Genomic DNA, 26,723 nt, shown 5'->3' with positions numbered 1-26,723 from the left:
TGCCACAAACTTCTCTCCTCCCCAATCCTATTCAACACCTCCTCATTAGTTATGTGATCTACCCATCTAATCTTCAGCATTCTTCTGTAGCACCACATTTCGAAAGCTTCTATTCTTTTCTTGTCTAAACTATTTATCGTCCATGTTTCACTTCCATACATGGCTACACTCCATACAAATACTTTCAGAAACGACTTCCTCACACTTAAATCTCTACCCGATGTTAACAAATTTCTCTTCTTCAGAAACACTTTCCTTCCCATTGCCAGTCTACATTTTATATCCTCTCTACTTCGACCATCATCAGTTATTTTGCATCCCCAAATAGCAAAACTCCTTTACTACATTAAGTGTCTCATTTCCTAATCTAATACCCTCAACATCACCCAATTTAATTTGACTACATTCCATTATCCTTGTTTTGCTTTTGTTGATGTTCATCTTATACCCTCCTTTCATGACACTATCCATTCCGTTCAACTGCTCTTCCAAGTCCTTTGCTGTCTCTGACAGAATTACAATGTCATCGGCAAACCTCAAAGTTTCAACCAGAAGATAAAAAAAATGAGCCAATATACGTTACTCATGCCATACAATGCTAAGACAATTATGCACAACAAGACTGGTGCATTGTCAGATCATATGTGTTCTGCATTTCTTGCAGGCACGGTTCTACTGTAGTATGAGTAACATGTGCATTACACTGAGCAAATGAAATGTCATGGCACCTGGGAACTTACTCCCACAGTTGAAGTATACTGGACAGTATGAGTCTTGTGGGCATAATGTTTTAATTGCACGCAGATTCAAAATGAAGTTCTGGCAATAGATGAACCAAGTGCACAGTGAAACAGTGCCAACAAGTTAACAAAGGTCAAACAGGAATAGGTGACATGGATAAGGAATTCCAGATCTTGCATCACGTGATTTTCATTATCTTCAGAAGCTGACAGAATGACTGTGGGAAACTGGCATCCCAAAGATGAAGACATTCACACAGTGGTTCCCAAATGACTGACACCAAGGAGCAGATTTCTATTTGAGTGATTGAGCAATTGGCAGAACGTTCAAATTGTTGGTAACAAAGACTTGGTGACTATGTAGAAAAACCGTGTGCTGTACTCGTGTCACTTTTGAAGTGCAGTGCAGCATTCAAGAAAAGTTAGTTCATCTGATATAACAATGTATAGTACTTTCTGAAGTCTCCTCAAATATATGAGATGTTTGCATATGTTTTCACATTTTTTCAGCATATAATGGTGAATGTTGACTGAGGCTGCACTTCAAGGATTAAATGTAATTACAACATTACTAATTCATTCTAGTGAAAAAATATAAATGCTGGGAGTGTTTTGTCTCTCTCTCTCTCTCTCTCTCTCTCTCTCTCTCTCTCTCTCTCTCTCTCTCTCTCCCCCCCCCCCTCCCATCCCCATCCCCACCCCCACCCACTGAAAACTGATTAAGAACATCCCTCAAGCTTTCTCTAGGGTCAAATATATAGTGTCTGGTATATCGTTGAGTACTATTCTAGAATACAACCAGAGTAAGGAAATGACATTCAGTTTATCTCCACATATCATGAGGCATGTGAGCTGAAGGAGTCACTATCAGTTCTGTGTCCATCACAGGTACAGTGATATTAGGACTAAAAAGTGTTATTGTTATAAACTGTGGCATGATGTACTGTGATACGATAGAAGTTAGTTAGTCACAGTGTGAGATAAGAAATGCGATTTGTGTTGCAAACTGCAACTTTTTGTGTGTATGGTCTTTTTCAAGAGATAATCCATACTAAAAGATCGTGACAATGTTGCTCATGAACAAAACAAATCAGAGTGAAGCTATGAAAAAGTATGACATAACTATTTAAAGGCGAGACAAAGTGCAACTCATCAGTAATGAGTCTTGCAAACAGCAACAAAATAAACAATATTACCTTACCACATACATCAAAAATAACCAAGCATGCTACTAAGGAACAACTAATTGCCTGATGTCACACTTAATGTATTACATTTTCTGGTAGAACCAGAGAACACATCCATAGCATACTGCTCCTCCAACATCACTGAGTTGGTAAATTTGCAGAATATGAAGATACGGTTCTTTTATAGATTATGTAATCACAATGGCTATTGGCTTTGCTTTCCAGCACGCCAAATTCCAGAATGCAATGCTTATACCAGTGATTTTAACACACAAGCTGTACAAGGAAGACAACACATTATTAATGCTACTCAGTATAATTTTACATCTAGCATATGCTACATTCCATGATTATGTTCACTGATACGCAAAAATTACATGCAGAAGCTTTTAGCCATTTCACCTACAGCATATCAACATATTCACAGCAGAAACAGGATTTCATTACTACCACAGATTAAATATTAATTCTTATGTAGTTCCTTTAATGCCATTTCCTGATGAATTCACATGCCATATACACCCACATTAGTATCCATAACATGAGTAATAATCAACAAGATTCATAGGGCAACCCACATGGTGCCATGAAAATAAATTCCCAAGTCAGTTTCTTTAATATGTCATGTATCCGGTGATGCATTCACAGATTCTGTATTTTGGAGAAATTAACAACAGCAGTCTGCAGTTGTATTGGTAGATACGATACCTATAGAAAGTGCCAGCATCCATGCACAGCACCAGTGGCACCACAATGAGTTCCAATCTATTGTCGCCTTGACGGTAATCATAATCTGGAACCATTTTATGCTTCCATCTTGAAACCTTCAGAGTCATATCCAGGCATAGCTAGCTCTGTCAGCCACAACAGGGAGTGTCAATAACGAGAACTACTTTCTACTTTCGCCACTGAGATCACAGATGCTAAAATATTCTGCTCCTTGTGGGTAAATGAAGATGTGTGGATGCACTCTGACAGTGCCAGTTGTGGTTCATCAGTTTGTCTGGTACCTGTACAGTTTGCACGCGATAGTTCCAGTTTCCCATTCCAACTGACACTATCTTCAAATGCAGCCTTAAGCTGCTATAAACAAGTGATCCATTGGACAGTAAATGCCAAGTGTCAACTGATAGTCATAGACAGAGCCAGACTTATAAACAGTTACATACAGTAGTCAAAACTTTAACTTATATGGATTAGCTAGTTCACTTTCTCTGTATTAGGTTAGACTGGTGTTAGGACATCAGCTACAGTGACACACATCAGTCAACACTCAAAGTTGAATATTTCATTCTCCATAAATGCTCTTAATAAATGTTTATTGACAGCTTCATGTTGTGTTTCACATATTACTTGTTTTAAACATAATGCCCTTGATTACATCTGTGGCTAGCGCGCACGTCAGCTACCTTGTACAGTCACCATTATTTTGTAATCGCGGTGGGTGGCAGAGGGGGGGGGGGGGGGTTTGCTTCCTGCTAACTTGCTGGATGTTGAGCATAAGAGTTATTTTGATGAATATAACAATACAGTACACATGACATGTAAAATCACTGAATAAGTATCCTAAACTGCCTGGTTGAGCTATCCACTCAGAGTGCATTAACCTCTCTCCTCAACACTTCAGGGATGAGGCCTGACATTTCACAGAATTGTAAAATGTGTTATACTGGTGTCAGTGAGGGTGGAACACAGGACTCCAGCCAAACAGAGTTGCCACTATGACAGCATATAAAACGCATGTAGTTAAAACATACTGTACCAAAAGTGATACCCTACAAACTTCACATATTGGTGCACCTTTCCAATAAAGGAGAAAACTGTACATCAATGGACAGTGTCCTATTCTGAACATGGTGCGCATAAATTTCTTGCATTGGTGTGGTTGGCTGACACATGACTCTTCAGTCAAACAATAGGATGACAGCATGCTGAGGAACAGCACATTAAATTACAATATCATCTCTTTGGCTGCTTTGTCAGCTGTGTCATACCCCATATCCTGACCTTTTCGCATACCCAGCAAAAGACCATGTCCTTTTCTTGGTTTTTCATCCACTGTGAGGTACTGTGGATGGTCTGAATAATTTTTCTACAGGATACACTTTTTGTACTGCTTGTAGGACAAAGAGTATAACAGATGAGAAACTTTTTGCTGTGATGCCTCTGTACCTGCTCCAGTGTCTTCAGGGCTCCATATACCTTTGCATCATAATTTGTTAATTATTTGAGATAAACTGTTAGAGGACATACCATTAGCCCCATACAATGCAACATTCTTACAGCATAATCTGGCTATTCAGATCTGCAGGCATAACACAGATTTCTGTTAATGGGATTGGCTGAAGACAGGAACACAAACAGAAAAGGTGACTACCCAAGGTAAACTTCCTGGACCTATAACATGCAATGTCAGCCACACAAAGAAATGTAGATGTGCACTAAATTGAACTGCGGAGTATAAAAATGCATTTAAGTTGACGGTGGACATTTGGAAGATTACTTGTGAACTGTTTAAAGCCAGCTCTGAATTGCTGAATACCTATTATGAACTGTGGTAAATTCAAACTTGGAGATGTATACAAAAAAAACTAGTGCAAAAATAAACCACAAATTAAAATCATCTTATAATTACAATAAAAATTTAAAAGCATTTACTCTGGATGTCATTTGAAATACAGCATGTGTCCATGTGGTCCCTCTTCCCCCTTTCCATGTACCAGTGTATTGACTTTTCCTTCTTGAACACCCTGTATACATCTAATTTTTCCCTAGAAATCCTTTATTTGCTTACTTGTATAGAAGATAGAGAAAATTAAACAATCTAGAATTTTACACTCTCCTATCCTTTTTAAAAAATAGCTTACTGTACATGTGATTATTCCAATGAAGAGTGTGTGGTTCAATAAAATGGATTACTTCGGGAATGCTGTGACAGTGCTTTCCTCCTTTGACTGCAGATGGACACTGATTATTCTTTCAAGAGGCAGGCCATCTCTGTCTATTTGAAGATGTATTCTACTGTGGCACAGTAGATTGCTGTAGTGATTTTTTAAATGAAATCATTGCCACCATTTGACTACAAGTTTTTATTGCTTGTTTATTTCACTATCCAGATTTTGGCTTTTGAGCTGCTATCAAGTACAAAGGTGAAAAAAACATCAAGTATCAGATATGTATGAACTACATGTCTTCAATCAGTTGTCTCATCATAAGCTCTGAATGTGAATTAAAAATAGAGATTGCAGCTAACATTAGGTATGGCAGACACACTTTTAATGTACTTGTTGTGGGTTGGCAGGAGAGCCAACACCGTGTTACTAGAGGAAGCCGAAAGGCACGCGTTTTAGCTCACGCAGGCTGGCGTGAGGTCTGGAACAGGTCAAGGAAATTAGAATTTAGAAAAACGGACGTAGCTGGTGGAATACTTAACTTTAATCCATTAATGATGAGCGTCGCCCTTGACTGTACATGATTCATAATATCAATATTAACTGGTAATGGCGCCTTGCTAGGTCGTAGCAAATGACGTAGCTGAAGGCTATGCTAACTATCGTCTCGGCAAATGAGAGCGTATTTTGTCAGTGAACCATCGCTAGCAAAGTCGGTTGTACAACTGGGGCGAGTGCTAGGAAGTCTCTCTAGACCTGCCGTGTGGCGGCGCTCGGTCTGCAATCACTGATAGTGGCGACACGCGGGTCCGATGTATACTAACGGACCGCGGCCGATTTAAAGGCTACCACCTAGCAAGTGTGGTGTCTTGCGGTGACACCGCAGTACTGTGCTGCGATAATGCAGGTATGGTAAGCAAGAACCATGTCCAAACAAAAACTAGTTGTTAGTTCATATTTAAACAGGATTTGTGCTTTCCGTAACGCTGTGTCAGTAAGCAGTATCCCAGCAAAGTACGTTAAATGTGTGTTCTTTTTAATTGGCACTTGGCTCTTATGATGAGAGAACTAGTACACATATTCACACATTTGGTAACATTTTGACAATTACAAATAATTCAGACGTGTGATATTTACTGTCTTTTCAGCCTTGCACTTTAAAAAGTCTCTACAGCTGGAATTGTAATAGCAAAATAAATAATAAAACTTACAGTCAAATGGTCACAATGAATTCATTTGAAAAGTATATTATGACTGTGGTCTGCAACACAGGAAAAACCATCAACTGTCGTAATGTTTCCACCAAATCCTAAATGCTATTACAATGTGTAAATATAGTTAATGGACTAAATCTCATTTAGTTCCCTTGCTGGACTCCAGTTTTAGTGTTCCTGTTTCTGGCACTGGGGAAACATCATCATGGGGTACGAAATGAAGTAAAATATGTATGTAATAAGAGTATGTATTTAGTATGAAGTAAAAATAATGAAGTAAAATATCAAGCAATGCTCTGTTTTCCAGTTCTCTGCATCATGTCCTACTGTTACATAATATATGCTGAAGGCCACAGAATAAAGAAGATAAAAATCACTCACTCATGAGTATCTACAAATGCCAGAAAGTAGACTGTAAGATTAATGAGAGAGAATCTTTTTGCCAAAACTTGCCATTTTCTCCGTGTTCTTAGGCACATACCTCAAGTCATAATGCATGCATTGACATGGCACTGCAAAAAGAATGGGGAAGAGAGCTACTGGATTGATTCAAGAAGCTCATTGTGTATATATTTTTATGAAAACATAGGTGTCTGTGAGGTTTTCTATTCTCTCTCCACCTTAATGAGTTATAGGCCCTTAACACTATTCCAGGATTTTGCTACCTGCAACATAAATCTAATGTCATACTGCATGGAAGACATCTGGACTATGAACTGACATTTACAACCATGTTTAACATTGAAAAAAATGAGTGAATGTGCACCTAAATAGCATTAAACCTGGAGTGTAAACTGGGCCAATAGTTACACAATTTTAGAAGGGTGTATACATGCAGTGACCAGCTTACAAGCTAGGCAAACAACCTGAATACACTGTGTACATTTGTTAACTACATAATGTGGTATTTAATTCTGTTGGTGAGTGCCTATTTCACACTGCCTGACTACCTTTCCCAAATGTAACATGACAATTATGGTGTAATCTATCACCAATTTTCAGCAGCTCAGCAATGAGTTCAGTGTATGCAGACACACCTTGTGTTGATAAGTGATCAGATAAAATGGATGAATAAATGTTAAATTAAAATGAGTTTTTTTAGATTACCAGAGATCCCCATCAAGTTTCCAACCTTAGGAAACCATTCAGATTGTATTCTTTCTGTACCTGAATAGGATCTCAACATAGAGGGTGGGGCAAACAAAAGTGGCCCGGACTTTGCAAAGTTACACTGCCAACATTTTGAAACCATGTGTGGCAGCATTAATGGAGGAGGAAAAGACATATAGTTACTTCCAACAGGATGGAGCAACTGCCCATACAGCTGGCTGAACCTTGGAGCACATTTACACGATATCCACACACGACAAGAGTTATTAGCAGAGGTCGGCCTGGTCTTGGCCCTAGCTGGTCATCTGGTCTGTCAATGTGCTATTACTTTGTGTGGGAAGCCCTCAAGTCTAAGGTGTATTTCAACAACCCTCGTAGTCTTCAAGAACTGCACCAAAACATTCTGGATGAGTCCCCAATTCCAGCAGTCCAGCTTCGATCCGCCTTCAGCAAATTGTTGACCAGGGTCCAAAAGTGTCAAGAGATTGAATGGTAGTCACTTTTAAAATCTGCTATAGTCAGGTTAGTACCGTATTTCCTTTCCTCTGCTGTGTTTCTTTGTACCCTGGAACACTGTTCTCGAGGCCACTTTTATTTACCCCACCCTGTATTATGTTCTTGCATCAAAGCTCCATAGCTACAATTAAGAGTGTTACACAGCTCAGTTGGTTACTATGGAGCATTCAAAGAGACAAGCACTGCCTCAATTCAACAACAATGAGGGAAGGAATTGTCAATGGACATGTTGAAAGAACCACAGGTTGAACTGATGATGTTTACAATGATCTTCACCACCTTCACAGAGCTGACAACCCCCAATATGTCAAACTTTATTCTTTACCAATGAACACTGGGCAATGTTCACATTGTTGACATTTGTTCGCAATAATAAGGGCCCCTCCATCCCCTTTCAGTCTGATTCCAAGACAGGAAACTGTTCCAGATATGAGAGCTACTAATGTTGTGCTTTTATCTGCTTCTGGACAAAAAGGCACAAACATGAATCCTGTTGTTTTGCTCTTTTTACCCATAACAACTAAGAAACTGAAATGAAACTGTGTTGATATTCGCGTGTGCTTATGATTCATAAATGACACCATGAAAATGGCACAACAATTGAGTTTTTACTATAAAATTAAGTATAAAATCATTGACTTAAACTGCTTTAGAATGCGATTTACCTCCCTCTTTTTCTGTCGTCGTTTGTGATATTCTGCAACTACAGTAAGGAACTTTTCAGTGAAAAAAAATAAGATAATTCCCAAAACTGCAACCAGGCCCTTTAAGACCATATCTTCAGAATGATGGTCATGTTCAGAATGATGCTCACTTTCATCATCATCATGTTCTCCAGCAATAGCCTGGAATAAAAACAAGTGATATTTGTAATTCTTGTATACAAATCACCTAAATCAGCAACAGAAGAAGAAATGTGTCCACAAAAAGTAAAACCACAGCACACTAGAACAATACATTTGTTTTTTTCCATAAATATGTTTGATTGCGCATGTAAACAGCAGCACCATGAAGAAAGCATGCTAATGACACTAAACTTACAGTATGTTAAAAGCAAGATGAGACATTTTAAGTGATTAGAATTACTGTGCACAGCATATGAGTAGCAAGTTGAACAGCACATCTGAATAGTTATGTGTGTATATAAAGAGCTGTGGACTGGCGCTTAAAAATAATGTAGTGTTTCCTGTCAGCAGTAAATGTTGCACAAGTAATTTCTTTGTGTCACTTATGTTATATGGTAGAACAATTAAGTTACAGAATCTGAAATTAGTGAATGGACAGCTTTCTTGATCTTAATTTGTTCATTGTTAAAATGTAGTCCTTAAGAGGCACAATGCTAATACTCTGATGGATATGTGGAATACACTAGACATAGTATGCCCCATCAATATGAACTTGAGTGATAGTTGGGCCAGCACACTATATAGATGAACACCATCTCTCAGAATACATTTTTCAGTTCACACAGACTGGTACAACAAACAACTGTCACAGGTAATCCCAGGAACCGATCATCCACATATGCAAAAAAACATTCAAGAATTAACTTATAAGCTATATAGACAGTTACTGTTCTGGGCTGGCCTCTCTCTACACGTCAATACCCAGAACATGTTACAGATTTCATTGGTCAGCAAATTGCTCATAACAATAATTCAGTAACTTATAATAATGAATTTACACCCCTGTTATGTTATGACACATTCAAAGTCTTACTTTCATTCAGTCATACGAAGAAGCTGTTACTGCAGCGTAAGGCAACATCATATAATGATTTCAAGAAAGCATTTTTGACTATAGAAACTGTTGAATAAACAAAAACGATTTATCAATATTCTGACTGCAACTGAATGAGCCATGACACTGGAAGAAGAAGAAGAAGAAGAAGAAGAAGGAGAAGAAGAAAACTAAAAAAAATGAAGTCGTGAGCATGCTATGAATGTTTCACAGGCATATAGCAGCCCTCAGCATTTGTTAGTGTGAATGGAATTATTGTGACTGTTTATCGTGGCTAAAGGAAAAAATTGGAATAGAGGAATACAGCATCTTCTGGATGGAATGAATTACTAAGCTTTTCCTTATTTCTTGCATCACTGTTAACTTCCTATTACACAATTATCGGTTTGAACAGCTTAAAAATCAAAGTTTGAACTTGTATTCACATCTTCCTTCTTCCACAAACCTCATTATGTGGAATACAGTGCATAATCTCTGACTGGATGTATATTTCCACTAGATGTATCAATGGAAAATCTGGGATGGAATACAATATGAAAGAATAGATTACTGCTCACCACATAATGGAGGCATCAAGTGGCAGACAAGCAAATTAAAAGAAGACTAGCTGATATTATCAGCTATTTGGTGCTAAGGCCTAGAAACACCAACAACTCTGTGTGTGTGTGTGTGTGTGTGTGTGTGTGTGTGTGTGTGTGTGTGTGTGTGTGTGTGTGTGTGGTCTACATCAAATGACTTAGTTGAAGAGCTGTTATCATCAAGCTGGCTTCTTTCAATGCGCCTGTATCTCACTCATCACCACCTCTATATGGTAAGTAATGATCTATCCTACTTCATACTGTTGTATCTGTTAGATTTTAGTAAGAAAGCGACATTACCTTTATCTATCTTGCCTTTATTTTTCTTCTGCTTCTCAGTTTTATCACCATTACTAACAGTACAATGCTTCTTAATTCAGATGTTAACACACACATTCTAGTTGTCCATAAACATGTGGCAGTCCACTTACTTTTGCCAAAGGCATGGATGATCTTTTTGTTCCCACAACACATCCATTAAGATGAATCAAACAGCCCATAAGAAGTTGTAGGCTTGTTTCTCATTCATCATCTCAAGTTTTAAGAATTTAGCACTTTGGACAATCCTATTATGTCCCTCACCATCCACAATGAAAGAAATCAAACAAATAATATACAACTTGAAGAACAATGAGGCACAGGGGGAATACAGAATAATTGATGAAATGTCAGAAATAGGTGGCAGCAAACTGGCTCATATTCTTCAAGAAACTTCACAAGACAGCAGATGTAGTGAGAAAATCCCTGAAGCATTGAAATGTGCATTAGTTCAATCATATACACACAATTACAGAGGAATTTGCTTACTTTCAGTTAGCTATAAAATCCTTTCTAAAGCCCTACTTAATAGATCAGAAAAACAAACAGACCTCTTATGTGGAGAATACCATGCAACAGAACAAATCCTAAACTTTAGAAGTATCTTTCAAATTTGGAAAACTTAAACAGTAATCATATCTGTTGATTTAAAGAAGCATATAATTCTATTAACAGATGGACACTGCTTAATGTATGAGAATAATCCATAGTACCCGCCCAGCTAGCCGCGCGGTCTAACATGCTGTTTCCCGAGCAGGAAGATGTGCCAGTCCCCGGCACGAATCCGCCTGGTGGATTAGTGTTGAGGTCTGGTCTGCCAGCCTGCCTGTGGATGGTTTTCAAGGCAGTTTTCCATCTACCTTGGCGAATGCGGGCTGGTTCCCCTTATTCTGCCTCCGGAGATTGCTGTGCAAACACTGTTTCCACATATGCGTACACCATCATCACTCTACCATGCAAAACATTTGGGGTTACACTCATCTGGTATGAAATGTTCCTGGGAGGAGGGTCCACTGGGAACCGCACAATAACCCTGGGTTCAGTGTGGGGCGGCAGTGGGGTGGGAGGACTGCTGTGGCCTGTTGTGGGGTTGTAAACCACTGAGGGCCATGGCAGGACGAAGCCTGTCCATCGTTTCTATGTCCCCAGTTCAATGCAATATAATAATCCATAGTAACCCCACGCTCATATGATGTTAAAACTTCGATAGGAAGATTTACAAGAAATGGTAGATAAAGATACATCTGCCACTATGACATTATACTTAGAAAACAGTACAATTGCCAAGAAGTGCACAAACTAAACAGAAATGTACCGCGGTGGAACACTAACCTGGAATTGCAAATGAAGCAGGTAAGAAGACTTGTTCAACTTCGCAACAAGCAAAGGACAATGGAGAAAATACTGGGAGGTCCTTGCCAAATACAGCCTTGCCATTACACAAGCGGAACTATCATCCTGGAATGTATTCTGTAAGGAGGTGAAGGGCACAACTAGCATACTAACAAATACAGGAAGTGCATTAAGGAAAACAGTGGTTATACAAAGGCAATGCACAAGGCACTGGATGTGCTACTCAACTCTGACTCATCTCAACGCACTCTGGGAGGTAACCAAGGTTCAGTACCTGAGATGCACTAGTTTACAGGTAACCAATGGAAGAACTGGGAATCCATCACAGAATGTGGTGACTTCAGGAAAATCGAGTAGGTAGTGGGAAGGTTTCAACTGTTCAAGTGATTAGGCCCAGATGGAATCTTTCTGGATCTACTGCAACAGGCATGAAAGGGAATAATCAAGATTCCTATGCAGACGATTTAGAGTCAGTCTAGCTGGAGGAATCATTCTTACGCTTGGAGGAGAGTGGAAGTTGTTTTCGTTCTGAAGCCTGTGGGAAGTGATCATACAAATGCTAAGGACTTGATACTGATCAGTTTGGTCCCCTTTCTAATAAAAACATTAGAAAAACTGATTTACATGTACGACAGCAAAATGTGATTAACTGACGATCTATATGCAAACAACATACATATCAAACAGGCAAATTATGCAAAACATCACTTCACAAACTTGTTGGGAAGGTAGAGGGGGGGCAAAAAACTATACTTTCAAGAAATTGCTCTCTGCATCTTCCTGGATACTGAAGGGGCTTTTAGTAAAATGACCTTCGAATCAATGGTTAGACCTGCACAAGTGTGTGACATTAACGCCACTATATGTAGGTAGGTTAAGAACACACTGCTAAAGATGAAAGTAGAAATTGCCCTGATGGATGAGAAAATTGTATCAACACCACTCAGTAGCGTCCAGGAGGTGCGGGCTTGTACCCACTACTGTGGAAGCTAGTAGTCCTTGAATTCAAAGATTTAAATGCTGGAGGTTACTTTTGTCAATGATACCTAGACATTTAGTTACAGAAATGCTAAGTAAATTTGCAAGCACTATTATAAAAATTGCAAACTGCACTCTGACAATGCAAAAAACTGGTGTACAAAACATGATCTAAAGGTTAGTCCCAGGAAAACTGTCCTTGTACCGTTCACAAGGGAGCATATCCAGGGCATGTACTGGAATCTTAAGCTGTTCAATAAAATTCTATAAGTGGAGGAGGCAGTGAAGAACCTGGGGTAACACTGGATGTGAGACTAACATGGACCCTTCACATAAAAAATATAAGTTTCAAGGCAAATGGTGTGCTCACCTGCATTAGAAGAGCCTGTGCTAAAAATTGTTCTACGTTCCAGACACATGTAGTGAATATACTCCTCTGTAACAACACACATGATAATCCAGAATGAAATTTTCACTCTGCAGCGGAGTGTGTGCGCTAATATGAAACTTTCTGGCAGATTACAACTGTGTGCCGGAACGTGACTCAAACTTGGGACCTTGGCCTTTTGTGGGCAAGTGCTCTAACAACGAGCTACCCAAGCACGACTCATTACCCATCCTCACAGCTCCAATTCTGCTAGTACCTTGTCTCCCACCCTCCAAATTTCAAAAAAGGTCTCCTGAAAACCATGCAGAACTAGCACTCCTGGAAGAAAGGATATTGCGGAGACATGGCTTAGCCACAGCCTGGGGGATGTTTCCAGATTGAGATTTTCATTCTGCAGCAGAATGTGCGCTGATATGGAACTTCATGGCAGATTAAAACTGTGTGCAGGACTGAGACTCTAACTTGGGACTTAGTATCTTTTTTTGGGTGGAAAAGAGTTGATATACTTGCCTATCCAATTAGTATAAATTTCATGAATTTAGTAGGGCCTGAATCCATTCTGTGTTATTCTGTAGAGTTTCCGGTTAGACTAATGAGTGGCATATGTTAAAGACCTGTTTTTATGAAACAGTATGGAAACTTTGGAAGGTGCTTTTACATACTCCAATTTGACGTTACAAAATATTCTGAATTTTGGAGATGTATTATTTGACAGTGATTCAAATTCCCCATGCAGGCCATGTATCAGTATGAAGAAAGGTCAGAGATACTCGGGTTTCATACCACTGCTGCAACTTGCTCCCACAGGGGGCACTGCTATCATGGCCATGTTATGTGACCCCATCCACTGACGTGTCAAGTGTCTGTAAATACATAACCCTGCAGTTCTTCCTATTCTCTGAAGCCTTCGACATAAGCTACTGATAGTAGAGTAACTGACCTTGCCTGTGTTTAGGTTTCTTGATTTAGATCACTTCCTGTACAGTTTGTGTACACTTACAATGACTTTTGCTAGGCTTTGAACTTTGCTTCTAGCTACATGTTGGCTCCATGAACTCTGCCACCACTGACCACAGGAACAACCCATTTGTTCCACCAATATCTATTTCACCATTAGTATGCGTTATCATAAACTGTGTTCTACCTATGCCAAGCAGAACAGAAAAGTAGCTACAAAGATTTTCTTGCGTATAGCTATTCACTGTAACGAATGGACCCCTTGTTTCCACAGTTGAGGCAGCAGCAGCAGTTGCAGCTGCAACAGCAACAACAACTGCAGTATCAACACCAAGAAAAGCTGTGGGAATTCTAACAGCAACAGCAGGAATTGCTCTTAAAACTACTGCAAAACCAACAGGTCTGCAGATGTAGCAGCATCATCACACTTCCCTCATTAGTTCACTTGCTTTGATAAGGAAATGAGAGTTGGGGGAAGTTGGGAGGATTATTTATGTCATTTGTTCTTCACTGCAAGGCAAGTCACATAACTGACCCTGGACATCAGAGTGCACTCTTGTCGTCTTCTAGGAATAAATTGTACGAAGAGATGCAAAAAGTAAGCCCAATTCCGGATCCCAGTGGTTCGAACTTCTCTGATGTTTGTGGCTTGCTGATTGACTACCATGGTCACCAAAGTCACATAGGTGCAACTAGGCTCAAATTAAATCAATGTGTTAAGCAACGTAAGCAAACATATGCAGCAAGGATTGCTGACTTACATTTCCGTATCTCTGTTTCAGAGATACGGAGGTTCAAAGTTACCCTACTTTTACACATGAAATACACAAGTACAATCCACTGCGCCTCCCCCTGTGAACCATGGACCTTGCCGTTGGTGGGGAGGCTTGCGTGCCTCAGCGATACAGGTAGCTGTACCGTAGGTGCAACAACAACGGAGGGGTATCTGTTGAGAGGCCAGACAAACGCGTGGTTCCTGAAGAGGGGCAGCAGCCTTTTCAGTAGTTGCAGGGGCAACAGTCTTGATGATTGACTGATCTGGCCTTGTAACACTAACCAAAACGGCCTTGCTGTTCTGGTACTGTGAACGGCTGAAAGCAAGGGGAAACTACAGCCGTAATTTTTCCCAAGGGCATGCAGCTTTACTGTATAGAGTAGCATGGAGAGCTGCATCAAACCAGTCTCAGGACTGAAGAGCACAACAACAAAAACAACAACAACAACCCCCCACCCCCACCCCCTCCACGGTTCAGCTCAAATACCTATGTCATTTAAAATTATTTAAAAAAAAATCATCAAAATATGTCAAATATATGTTAATTAACAAATTTAACTGTCATTTTTATGAAAAAGGCATGCCTCCTTACTTCTAGCTATATACTGCATACAAAAATCCAGTTTTCATTCCAAACAAAAATTCTTAATGACTGATCTTATAAAAGATTGTTAATCAATACCGTACAATTAAAATATATTTTTTTTCTCTCTTTTGTATTCTTTTCTTCACATAAATGATCACAGAACATGCACCTTTCTTTAAAAATTTCCACCTGTACTCGAACCATGGTCTACCACACAGCTAGCAAGCCCACTACCACAGAGCCACACTGCTTGTCAGAAAAACTGTATCTTATTTTAGAATACTAAACATGGTCAGAAAACTTAGGAGTTGATTTTCTTGAGAATTTTTGGGAGTTGCATTGGACTGCTTTGGGAGAGGTATATTTGGGTTTTGGACTCCACGTATAGTAAACATAAAAATTCTTTTTGCCAGAGAAAATCAGACAATGTTGTCACGTGTGGAGGCACAATTTAATTCTACATCTGGTCAGTTTCATTCATAAATTAATAAACGTTTTGGGTACATCTTACACAAATGGTATATGATGCTCAGAATCTCTCTCAGTATATCAAAACATGCTGGAATCTTATTATTATAAGCTCATAAAATTCACGTCATCTAGTGAAAACCGGACGCGAGCCATGATCAAATTTAATTGCGGTGAGCGCCCTTGTTTAAGTTTGATTGAGGTCGGTGCACCAGAATTTTGCGTTGAACAGAATTATATGCCAACTTTACCATGGTTAATTTTTAATCGAGGTTGGTGCACTGTGCTGATACTGGCACATTGACTCCCCACTGCAGCAGTATCCTCAGCGCAGAATAGACAGTCAAGCCTGTTGCAGAATCGGGTTGAAGTCCAACCTATGTTTTAAAAAGTCACCCAGCAAGTAAACCTGTTGGTAGTCTCTTGGATGACATCATTTTTGACTTAAGACACTTTTGCATGCTTTGGTTTCCAAATTCAAGACACAGTGAATCTAGTTTCAATTGTGATGCCATTCAAAGAACATGATACATTACGTGTGCAATGTAAGCAAGTTATTTGAACCTACATTAGGTTTTGACCAGGTTTCCAAGCCCATGTATCATCAAAGCAGTCGGCAGTGCCCAAGTTTTGTAGAGCATGTCAAGTGCCTTTTGCCATTGGATCAAGTTTAAGTGGAACTAGTCAGATTACAAAGTCTGGGAGTAATATCCCCAGTATTGTATAGCCAGTGGGCAACACTGATAGTAACAGTTAAGTGGCCAAATGGATCACTTAGAATTTTTGGCAATTTTAAGTTTACCATTCACACTCAAGCTAATGCAGATCTGTATCAAATTCTTGGGCCAAAGGAAATGTTGACAAAACTGGCTGTGGCTATAATTTTCCTAAAATACGTCTCGCTAACACTCATTTTCAGTTACCTGTAGATGATCATCCATAACAGGTTTTAGTAATTAATGAGCCATTTGGCATGTATCATTATAACACAGCACTCTTGGGGTCACACCCACTCCTGCAATATTTCGGATATCTTTAGCAACTCACCCAAGATACCCAAATACTGTTAATTATTTAGATGCCTTGTTAATTACATGGGTCATATGGGAGCATCACCTGCAAAATCTACAGATGACGACTGAGCGGATACAGGCTCACACTCTGCATTGTTGCCTTGACAAATACAGTTTATTTGAGCCAAGTGTGAAGTACCTAGGACACACATTAAACAAAGAAGTGCTCACACACACACACACACACACACACACACACACACACACACACACACACAATCAGTAGCTTACCATCTCCTAAGAATCTCAAAGAACTACTGTCATTCCTGGATAAATTTAACTATTAGATGAAACTTATTCCCAACACAGGTTAGATTTCCTATCCACTCAATCAAGTGTGTAAAAAAGGAGTTAAATTCATTTGGTCAGAGGCGTGCCAGAGAGCTGTCTTGCAACTTAAAAAATGCCTTATTGGTCTCTTGTTTAGAATCATTCAATCCAGGCAAATACTTAACAACAGCCAATGATGCCTCAGACTGTGGCATTGCTTAGCGCTGTCCCATAAGTATGCCATCTGCACAGAATAGCCCACTGATTTTTTTTATCTAAAACTTCAAATGTGGCACTGCAAAATTATTCACAAATAGAGAAAGGTGCATTGGCTATCCTGTACAATGTCCAGAAGTTTTATGTATCTCTTTATGATACTAAGGTTTACCTATTCACAGAGCACAAGCCCCTCATTTTGTTATTTGGTCCCCCACTTGAAACTTTTCGATGATACGGCATAGAGGCTGAAATGATGGGCATTGTTCCCTAACAGTTATAACTACAAGCTTTGTAGTAGTCCCAATTCGTAACATTTAAACACGGAAGCACTTCCCCACTTTCTGTGTGATCCAGATTCAAAGTTTCACAGGCGTGAAGTGCTGTGTTTTGCCATAGACACCAGTTAGCAACAAACACATCCTTGACAAATTCCCAATTACAAAATACAAAGTAGCAACAGAAACGTGAATGATCTGCTGCTTTGCAGGGTGTTGTCTGCTGTGCAGCGTCTGCCAAGGGATGCTGATCCGGCATGGCGCACACAGTTTTCGTTACTCAGCCAGCTTAATGCAACTGACTGGTGGTGTCTTATTATTAACCTTGGACAAATCTCAATGTCAGGTGGAAATTCTCTCCCAGCACATTGAAGCTTCTCCATATTGCACACTGGGGAATTTACAGAATAAAGGCAATAGCACAGCATCATGTGTACTGAGCCAGTGTTGACACAATCAGAGAACATAATGGCTGGAACTGCCAGGCTCTTCTTCACTATCAATCAGCTCTGGCATAGTGTTTCAACCCTCAGCTATGCCCTGACCAACCCCGGCAAAGAGAACCTAACGATTTCACTGGACCATTCTGAGAACCAATGTGGTTGCCAGTTGTAGATGCCCTCACTAACTTTCCATATGTGGCATGGTTGGCTAATACCACCTCTATAGTTACCATCCGTGCCATCTCCATCATCATATATGCAACGGAGGGGGCACCTTACAACTTTGTTCCCAACAACAGCTCTCAACTCAAGCATCCATGTTTCAGGATTTCTGTAAATGCAACACTATTGAGCACCCGATCACTGGCCCTATCCATCCAGCATTCTATTCGGAAGCCGAGTTGAGGTTCAGGACCTTCAAAATGCAGATGCACACGATAATGATGACAGACGACTCTGGGGAAGCATTCAGAAGCTTCCTTGCAATGTACTGGCCCATCCTTGTAAATGTACATAGGCCAGTCAAAATTCTGAACTGGTGCAGAGCCCACACCCTCTTCGATCTGCAGCACCTGACTCAGTAACCCCCCCCCCCCCCCCCCCCCACACACACACACACACACACACACACACACACACACACACACACACACACACACACACACACACAAAGGATTGTGGCTGGCTACAAGTGCATAGTCAAGCATCGCAATCAGCTCCCCCTCATCCCCCTCGCAGCTGACTGGGCACGACTCGTGCAATCAAAGCTGTGACAATCCTGCACAACAGGCTGCTTGCCACCACTGCAACTACTGTCCTCATTTTTGGCACCAATAGTGATCAGCACTGACCACCGATGAGAGCCAATGGGGCTGGAATCACTTCCAACTTCTATGCCACTTCAGTCTCCCACAACACTACAAACACCCTCCACGAGCATTCTTGGCCTGGGGTGCTCACAGAGGACGAACAGTTATCCCCATTTGAACCATGGCTAGCATTCACTCCCCAGCAGGAAAGACCCAGCGATGCTCTAGAAAGCGTCGATCAACTGGAAATACCACAGGCAGTGCCCACATACAAACCACCCAATCATGTCAAGGGCATCCTGTGTACCTCTCTCTCCCATTCCTTGATGGGTTCTGGCCCTATGTGCCAGTTAAAGTAGGGAGGGGGTGGAAAAAGTTTAGTGTCAAACAGTGAAGCAGATTCCCCACCAAGCCTTAGTATTGATATGGAGGAAATATCAGAGATAATCAGGTAGGAGCACTCCAAGTGTGTGCCTGAAACATGAGGCATTCATGCGGCTACAGTGCAAGAGTGAGCAAGCATGAATACACTTTGAATTGTTTGGTGGAAGTTGTTGAAGATCACTGATGTTACCTCGGCAAACGACTGCAGAGCGAGTGATTTTCCACAGCCACATAGGGGGCACAGTCAATTAAGCCCTTGTTCATGGCCATGCACGTCACACATTTGCATTCACTTGCAGAGACTGTGATTTTGCAGTGCATGCATGCACAATGTGCTTTGCTAACCAATGGAGTTGGGAAAAATTTATTTGAATGACAAATGATGAATAATGAATACAGACAAAAATTATTATTCCCGAATAACAAATATTACTCAAAACGTAATTCACTTAAATGAATAAAAACATTTATTTGCCAACTGTGAATAAAAAAATAAAATAAAATAAAAAAATTAAAAAAAAAATAAATCTGAAATCCAATGACATTTATTGCTCCAATTTTTGTCATTTATTAAACAACAACTGAGAAATCATCAATTCTGGTGCAGTTTTTGGCAAATAATTCATTGCGATTCTATGTTAGCTTCACTTTCCAAATCACAATCAAAATAAAATTTTCTTTTTATATAATAACTTCATTCGAAACTCACAGCGTGATTTCTTCAACATTTCTGTGGCTATTATATGACTGTAGTTTGTTTTAGGCCACCCTTGGTAATGGACAGAACCACTGGTGAATTATTTATTTTTAAATTGTGGGTAAGACATTGCTGCCATAACTGCAACTGATGTAGAAAGGTGAAAAACATCTTCCTACCGTCTCTCGACACTTTCTCAATTAAAAAAGCTCCCAGTGTGCTGCAACATTATGAACTCTTATGTAATCAAACCCAGCGTCACTTCTGAAAGTTTTGAATCTCTACACTTTGTGTAACTTTACAGGCACATGTTGGATTGAAAAATTATTCCACATTCTAATGGAAAGTTTACACAGAGTTAACCCCAAAACACCTTCAGATGGCGCTGGACATCCAGCAGCATTCCGCAAACATTTTACAAGTTCTTTAGATTTAAAGTCTGTTGATGTTAAGTTGCTAGCAATTGAGTTCTTACTTTGTTAATTCATTTTGTAGCACTACAAACATGAGTGAATTGCGTAACTGAGACCCCCATATCCAATAGTGTTAGTAATGGAGCAAGGTGTTGCAGATTGGGAGTTTTTGTTGACTGCATTCTCAACTTTGGCTACTTACATAGATTACATCTGCATGTTAGCAGGAGGATGGGAGAAGTATTGGCAAGTGCACAGTAACCTGAATTGGGCCACATTGGTAGCATAACTGCTGAGACCATTCACCTGTGAAGTACTTTCGTGTTGCATTTGTTACACTGTATAACAAGTAAAGCTGTGCTCAACTCAAAAGCTGGTTTCAACACTGCAGTGCTTTACTAGGCAGGGTGGTACACTCTCAACTTCCTCCCACATTTGAACTGACTTATACAGCAAGTTAAAGGGGGACCTAAAGATCAACATGTACCCTAAAACACAGTGCAGCTTGACTTGGCAATTTTCTCATTGTTCGAAATGAGAGAAGCAATAAGTAACAGAAAAAAGTATAGGCTAATGTGGGACCAAACAAAATTTTAGCTTTGTAGTTTGGAACTGAGCCATCGAGGCTCATTTATGTACAATCCATTAATAAGTTATTTATCAAACTGAAACTGCACTCAGCCAACGCAAGAAACACTAGGCACTCAAACTGCACTCACTCAGCCAATAGAAGAAACACTAGGCAAAGAATTCGGTATAAGAAGTAAACAAGGAGAATAAAGTGGCATCTAGGTTATTCATTATTTAAGTACAAATTATTCAGTTGCGAGTAAATCTGTTTGACTTATCTACTTATTCAAATAATTATCTGGATAGAAATTTGGGTAATGCCAACCTCTGCTTACCACTACACCTCGTGCTTCCTTCCTCTTTCCATTCACTACAGTCTAATATTACAAATTTTAAGAAGTCCTATTAGTTCATTTGCTTGATTTACTTGTGAGAAGCTACAATGTAGCTGGATTGAAGTCTTTGTTAATTACAAACAAAGTTGACGATTATAATCTGTTGGCACACTCTTTATATATATATATATATATGGGAAACATTCCACGTAGGAAAAATATATCTAAAAACAAAGATGATGTGACTTACCAAATGAAAGTGCTGGCAGGTCGACAGACACACAAACACACACACAAAATTCAAGCTTTCGTAACAAACTGTTGCCTCATCAGGAAAGAAGGAAGGAGAGGGAAAGACGAAAGGATGTGGGTTTTAGGGGAGAGGGTAAGGAGTCATTCCAATCCCGGGAGCGGAAAGACTTACCTTAGGGGAAAAAAGGACGGGTATACACTCGCACACACACACATATATGTGTGTGGATATATATGGTATATGTGTGGATGGATATGCGTGTGTGTGTGTGTGTGCGCGCACGAGTGTATACCCGTCCTTTTTTCCCCCTAAGGTAAGTCTTTCCGCTCCCGGGATTGGAATGACTCCTTACCCTCTCCCTTAAAACCCACTTCCTTTCTTCTTTCCCTCTCCTTCCCTCTTTCCTGATGAGGCAACAGTTTGTTGCGAAAGCTTGAATTTTGTGTGTATGTTTGTGGTTGTTTGTGTGTCTGTCGACCTGCCAGCACTTTCATTTGTTAAGTCAAATCATCTTTGTTTTTATATATAGGGAAACATTCCACGTGGGAAAAATATATTTAAAAACAAAGATGATGTGACTTACCATATGAAAGCGCTGGCAGGTCGATAGAAACACAAACAGACACATACATACACACAAAATTCAAGCTTTCGCAACAAACTGTTGCCTCATCAGGAAAGAGGGAAGGAGAGGGAAAGACGAAAGGATGTGGGTTTTAAGGGAGACGGTAAGGAGTCATTCCAATCCCGGGAGCGGAAAGACTTACCTTAGGGGGAAAAAAGGATGGGTACACACACACACACACACACACACACACACACACACACACATACAGACACAAGCAGACATATAATATGTCTGGATGGATATGTGTGTGTGTGTGTGTGTGTGTGTGTGCGCGCGCGCGCGCGCGCGCGCGCGCAAGTGTATACCCGTCCTTTTTTCCCCCTAAGGTAAGTCTTTCCGCTCCCGGGATTGGAATGACTCCTTACCGTCTCCCTTAAAACCCACATCCTTTCGTCTTTCCCTCTCCTTCCCTCTTTCCTGATGAGGCAACAGTTTGTTGCGAAAGCTTGAATTTTGTGTGTATGTATGTGTCTGTTTGTGTTTCTATCGACCTGCCAGCACTTTCATATGGTAAGTCACATCATCTTTGTTTTTAAATATATTTTGCCCACGTGGAATGTTTCCCTCTATTAATTAATATATATATATCCCATTTGTTCTGTCCAAAAAAAAAGTCTGGGTTAGTGCGATTTTAGCAGCAGACTGAGTGAGAGCATTATTTCATCAACTATTTGATTTTACAGTTCCACATCTAAATGACATTCAGTAACATACAATATTCAATTACAACTTAAATTTTTGTTTTACATGACCACACTCAGTCATTGTGGAATAGATGGGGAATCTCAGGTGTACAGCATACATTTTCGCATAGAAAATATAGAAAACCGACAGCTAAAAAGGAATTCCAATTTTACATTCATTCCAACATTTGATGGACTCATTAGTGTTGCTACATTGTGACAGAGTCTATGTTTCCTTAGTTGAGTGGCAGGGCCTCTCACCTGTTGCCCAGCACTCAGCGCGCACCATGTGATACAGAGTGAAGAAATTGACAGGCACTTGTTTCCACAACATGCGCAAAGCGAGTGATGGGTAGCGAGCACTGCTCATGCAGTTATACCATGCAGATGCAGGACTCTAACTCAGGCTTCATACCACGGTCGTAGCTCGCTCCTACGGAGTGCACCACTGTAGGCAAATCACTTGGCCCATCTACTGACGCGACTGTGTCTGTAAATACTGCAGCCCCACTTGTCCAACAGTTCTCACTAGTTTCTGAAGCGTTCAACACATCACTGATAATAGTGTGATTGGCCTTGCATGTGTTTACATTTTTTTGATTTGGATGACTTCCTGGACTGTTTGTGCGTGCTTAGGATGACTTTCATTATGATTTGTACTTTACTTCTGGTTAGCTGTTCACTCTGTGAAATTTGTCATTACTGATCACAGGAATTGTCCATTTGTTCCACTGGTCTCTGCATCATCACCAGTGTGAGAGATCAAACCTGTATTTACCTAGTCCGAGTAGTACAGAAAAGGAGACACTGTTCTGGATGTCTTTGTTTGACATCTGTGGTAATAATTAGTCTCTACAGATATACATAATGACTATTTTTTTCTCGATTTTCAAAAACTGTGATACAATTTTATGTTATGACTCCCAAATATGATGATAACATTCCTGTTCAGATCTGAAACCAACACATTAAAAAGAAATATCTAGTTCACTACTTGAACAGACAACATTTCTGAGTAAATATGCTAAAACCAGGGGCACACTTGTGTTGAAGCAAATGGTTCAGTGAGTTGGGGACATAAGTGGCAACACTGAGGCACTGCTGAAGGAAAAGCTTTTAAGTCAAAGGATAACAATGTGTTTTTGATTATCACCCCTTCAAAGTTTTACAGTTCTGGAGCCATACTGTAAATCAATACCTACTTTGATCAAACCATTATTTTCTATTTCCTTCAGTAAATGTCATTACTGTAACTTCTTTCTGCTGTTCAACTACTCACATGTGACCACTTAAATATCTACAGATGACTTACATGAGGCAAGAGATGCAAGAGGGCATCACCACACAGTGTTCCAATGGCCAGTGCAACAAGGAACTGAAGCATCTGCTGGTAAAATGCACGTTCCATGAAGGGAATTACAGCAACACCAAGCAGGCCACACAGACTTACGACAATAACACTTGCAACAGCACAGAGCCATACTGAAAACAAAATATTTATAATCACAAAACTTTATACTTACTACATTTACTTGTATTATATAAGAGAGGTCTCTTTACAGTAATATATACTTACTCAAGTAAATTATACTTACAACACAATGTTCCATATCACAGAATAAACTACAGAACTGTGGAAGTTAAAAAATACGAAAATGAAACACAGTTTTCCCTCTTAAAAATTTAATTCTTATATTTCAACTATTACTATCATTGACTAAACTTTCAGGGTTAAAAATTCTCTAGCAAATCCAACGAGTTAGAAATGTTAGAGTGCATACGTAAACAAGGCCAAAATCCTATCAATGTGGTTGAACTTCATACACAATTTCAGGAAAAAATTACAATTGGCAAACAGAATGGCCATAATGAACCAAACCTGTGACAATGCACTGAACAGTGTAGCAGCAACAAGCAAGTAAGACTGCAGAGAGATGAAGTACATATACAGCGCAAGCAGCGCACTCTCGTGTGAGAATGGGAAGAGCACTGAGATACCTACGTTATTCAGCAAAGAGCCACCAGACAAAGCAGAAACATAAAAGTAAGTGGCCATATACTTCACTGAAACCCAAGTGTGCAGTATTGATATGTAAGTTAATCCTAACAAGGCAGAACAATGGTCCCCAGGAAATGAGCTTGTCATACCGAGGATGTTTCAGCTCTGTTGTTATCTGCCATCTGCACTGAGAGTTCAACATTGTCTGTTGTGGACTGAACTGATAATGTGCAGTTATATTACAACATACAGATTAAGGAATGCCTCATTTACTTCTTACTGGCCCCAGACTACATCTTTTGACACTGTAGACTACACAAAGTTCCAAAACTCTTCCATATCAGTCTTCAATACAATACAAAAAGTTCAAAATGTACCAATACCATGCCAGTGTCTCCGAATGCTGCAAGCACAGTCAAAAGTGTGTTACAATTTTATTTCACAAATATGATGGCAAGGACGAAATTTCGTGGTTTGGCACAATATCGGGTTGATATGAATGAAATTTTGTTGTTGTTGTTATAGTGCTTCATGTGCAGTAACTTGAATCAAGTGTCACTTTGATATGTGGAATAGCTTTGGTTATATGGCTTTTCAAAGAAACAGAGAGAGAGAGAGAGAGAGAGAGAGAGAGAGAGAGAGAGAGGTGTGTGTGTGTGTGTGTGTGTGTGTGTGTGTGTGTGTTGTGCCGACTTAACATATTTTTTATTTTGTGCAGTTTATCATGAATAGAAATCATCCACAATTGGGGAAGTGTTACACAAAGTCTAGAGCTTTAGTTTTTATGCTTAAGGATCTGCGGCTGAAAGCAAATTTTCTGTATTTCTTTTCAAGGTGATCCAGCTGAAATTTCCAAAAATAGAAACTACAAATGAAAAAGCTGATAAAACTCACAAGGGGGAAATGGATGAAGGACCATTAAACGTGTGCAAAGCAAATGCTACCATAGGCACATTAGAAGAAACGATATGATACATTTCATAAGAATAATTAGCTATCAAAAAATTTATCCAAAGCCCTTGTCACACTTGTTGAATACTGCCCAAATGAATATGCAACAGAAAGTTATCAAAAGGGTTCTCTACTACTGCAAACTTACTGTGAATGAAATGTGGGTCCACCATTTCCAACCAGAAACAAAGCAGTATTCAATGCAATGAATATTTGCTGATGGTTCTGCACCAGTTCAGTCAGCATTAATGAAGTTATGTCCAATGTTTTCTGAAAGTAAAAGCATTTTTTTTTATTGAAATGGTGAATACTATGTTTGTTTTAGTTTTTTGAACCAACTGGGCGAGAAAAGTATTTGAGAAGCTATGTGGATTGCCAAAGAAGAAGAACTGCCACCTTTATCAGGGCAGTACAAGTGGCCACAAAGGCTCTTTGGCAAAATTGGGTGATTAGAAGTATGAATTGTAGGAACGGTCACACTAACGACATGAGTTGATACCCTCAGTCATACATCTATTCCCACATTTATGGAAATTTGAACATGGGAAAGGTTTTTGAGTACAATGAAATGGCAGTAATAACTGGGTATTTTGTAGACCTCCAAAATCCACTTTTCCAGGGTACATCACATTACTGCGGCACTGACTGTGCAGGCAGAGAGGTTTGTATGAAGCTGACAGTAGCATAGCTGGACAGGTCTCGGCGAATGAACCTGATGAAGTATGTCCCACAACACCACATTTCCATAGTCCTTCCCAGCTCCTTAGGTACCCAATGCAATTCATGAGGCAATCCGTGCCAAGAAGTGCATGGCACCTGGGAAAGACATTTCGTGAACAGAGCCTCAGTATACTGGATGACTTCCCTGAGTAATTAGCCTTACACCAGCATTGGCCCTTTAAGAATCCTAGGAGAACAGACT

General features: G+C 39.8%; 1 protein-coding gene across 2 annotated transcripts in view; it reads right to left on the bottom strand.

The window, feature by feature from the left end:
* Nucleotides 1-26,723, bottom strand: part of LOC126471157 (zinc transporter foi) — a 156,265-nt gene that overhangs the window by 62,842 nt on the left and 66,700 nt on the right. For both annotated transcript variants that reach the window (XM_050099259.1, XM_050099258.1), the window contains exons 6-7: nt 24,164-24,333; nt 8,324-8,503 (exon numbers count right to left, since the gene is read on the bottom strand). In XM_050099259.1, the coding sequence (XP_049955216.1) occupies nt 8,324-8,503; nt 24,164-24,333 (350 nt within the window). The remainder of the gene's footprint in view (nt 1-8,323; nt 8,504-24,163; nt 24,334-26,723) is intronic.

The sequence above is a fragment of the Schistocerca serialis genome, chromosome 3 (genome assembly GCF_023864345.2).
Source record: "Schistocerca serialis cubense isolate TAMUIC-IGC-003099 chromosome 3, iqSchSeri2.2, whole genome shotgun sequence".
Taxonomy (NCBI): Eukaryota; Metazoa; Arthropoda; class Insecta; order Orthoptera; family Acrididae; genus Schistocerca; species Schistocerca serialis.
The sequence above is the reverse complement of the archived record's forward strand: the minus strand, read 5'-3'. Positions and strand labels throughout refer to the sequence as shown.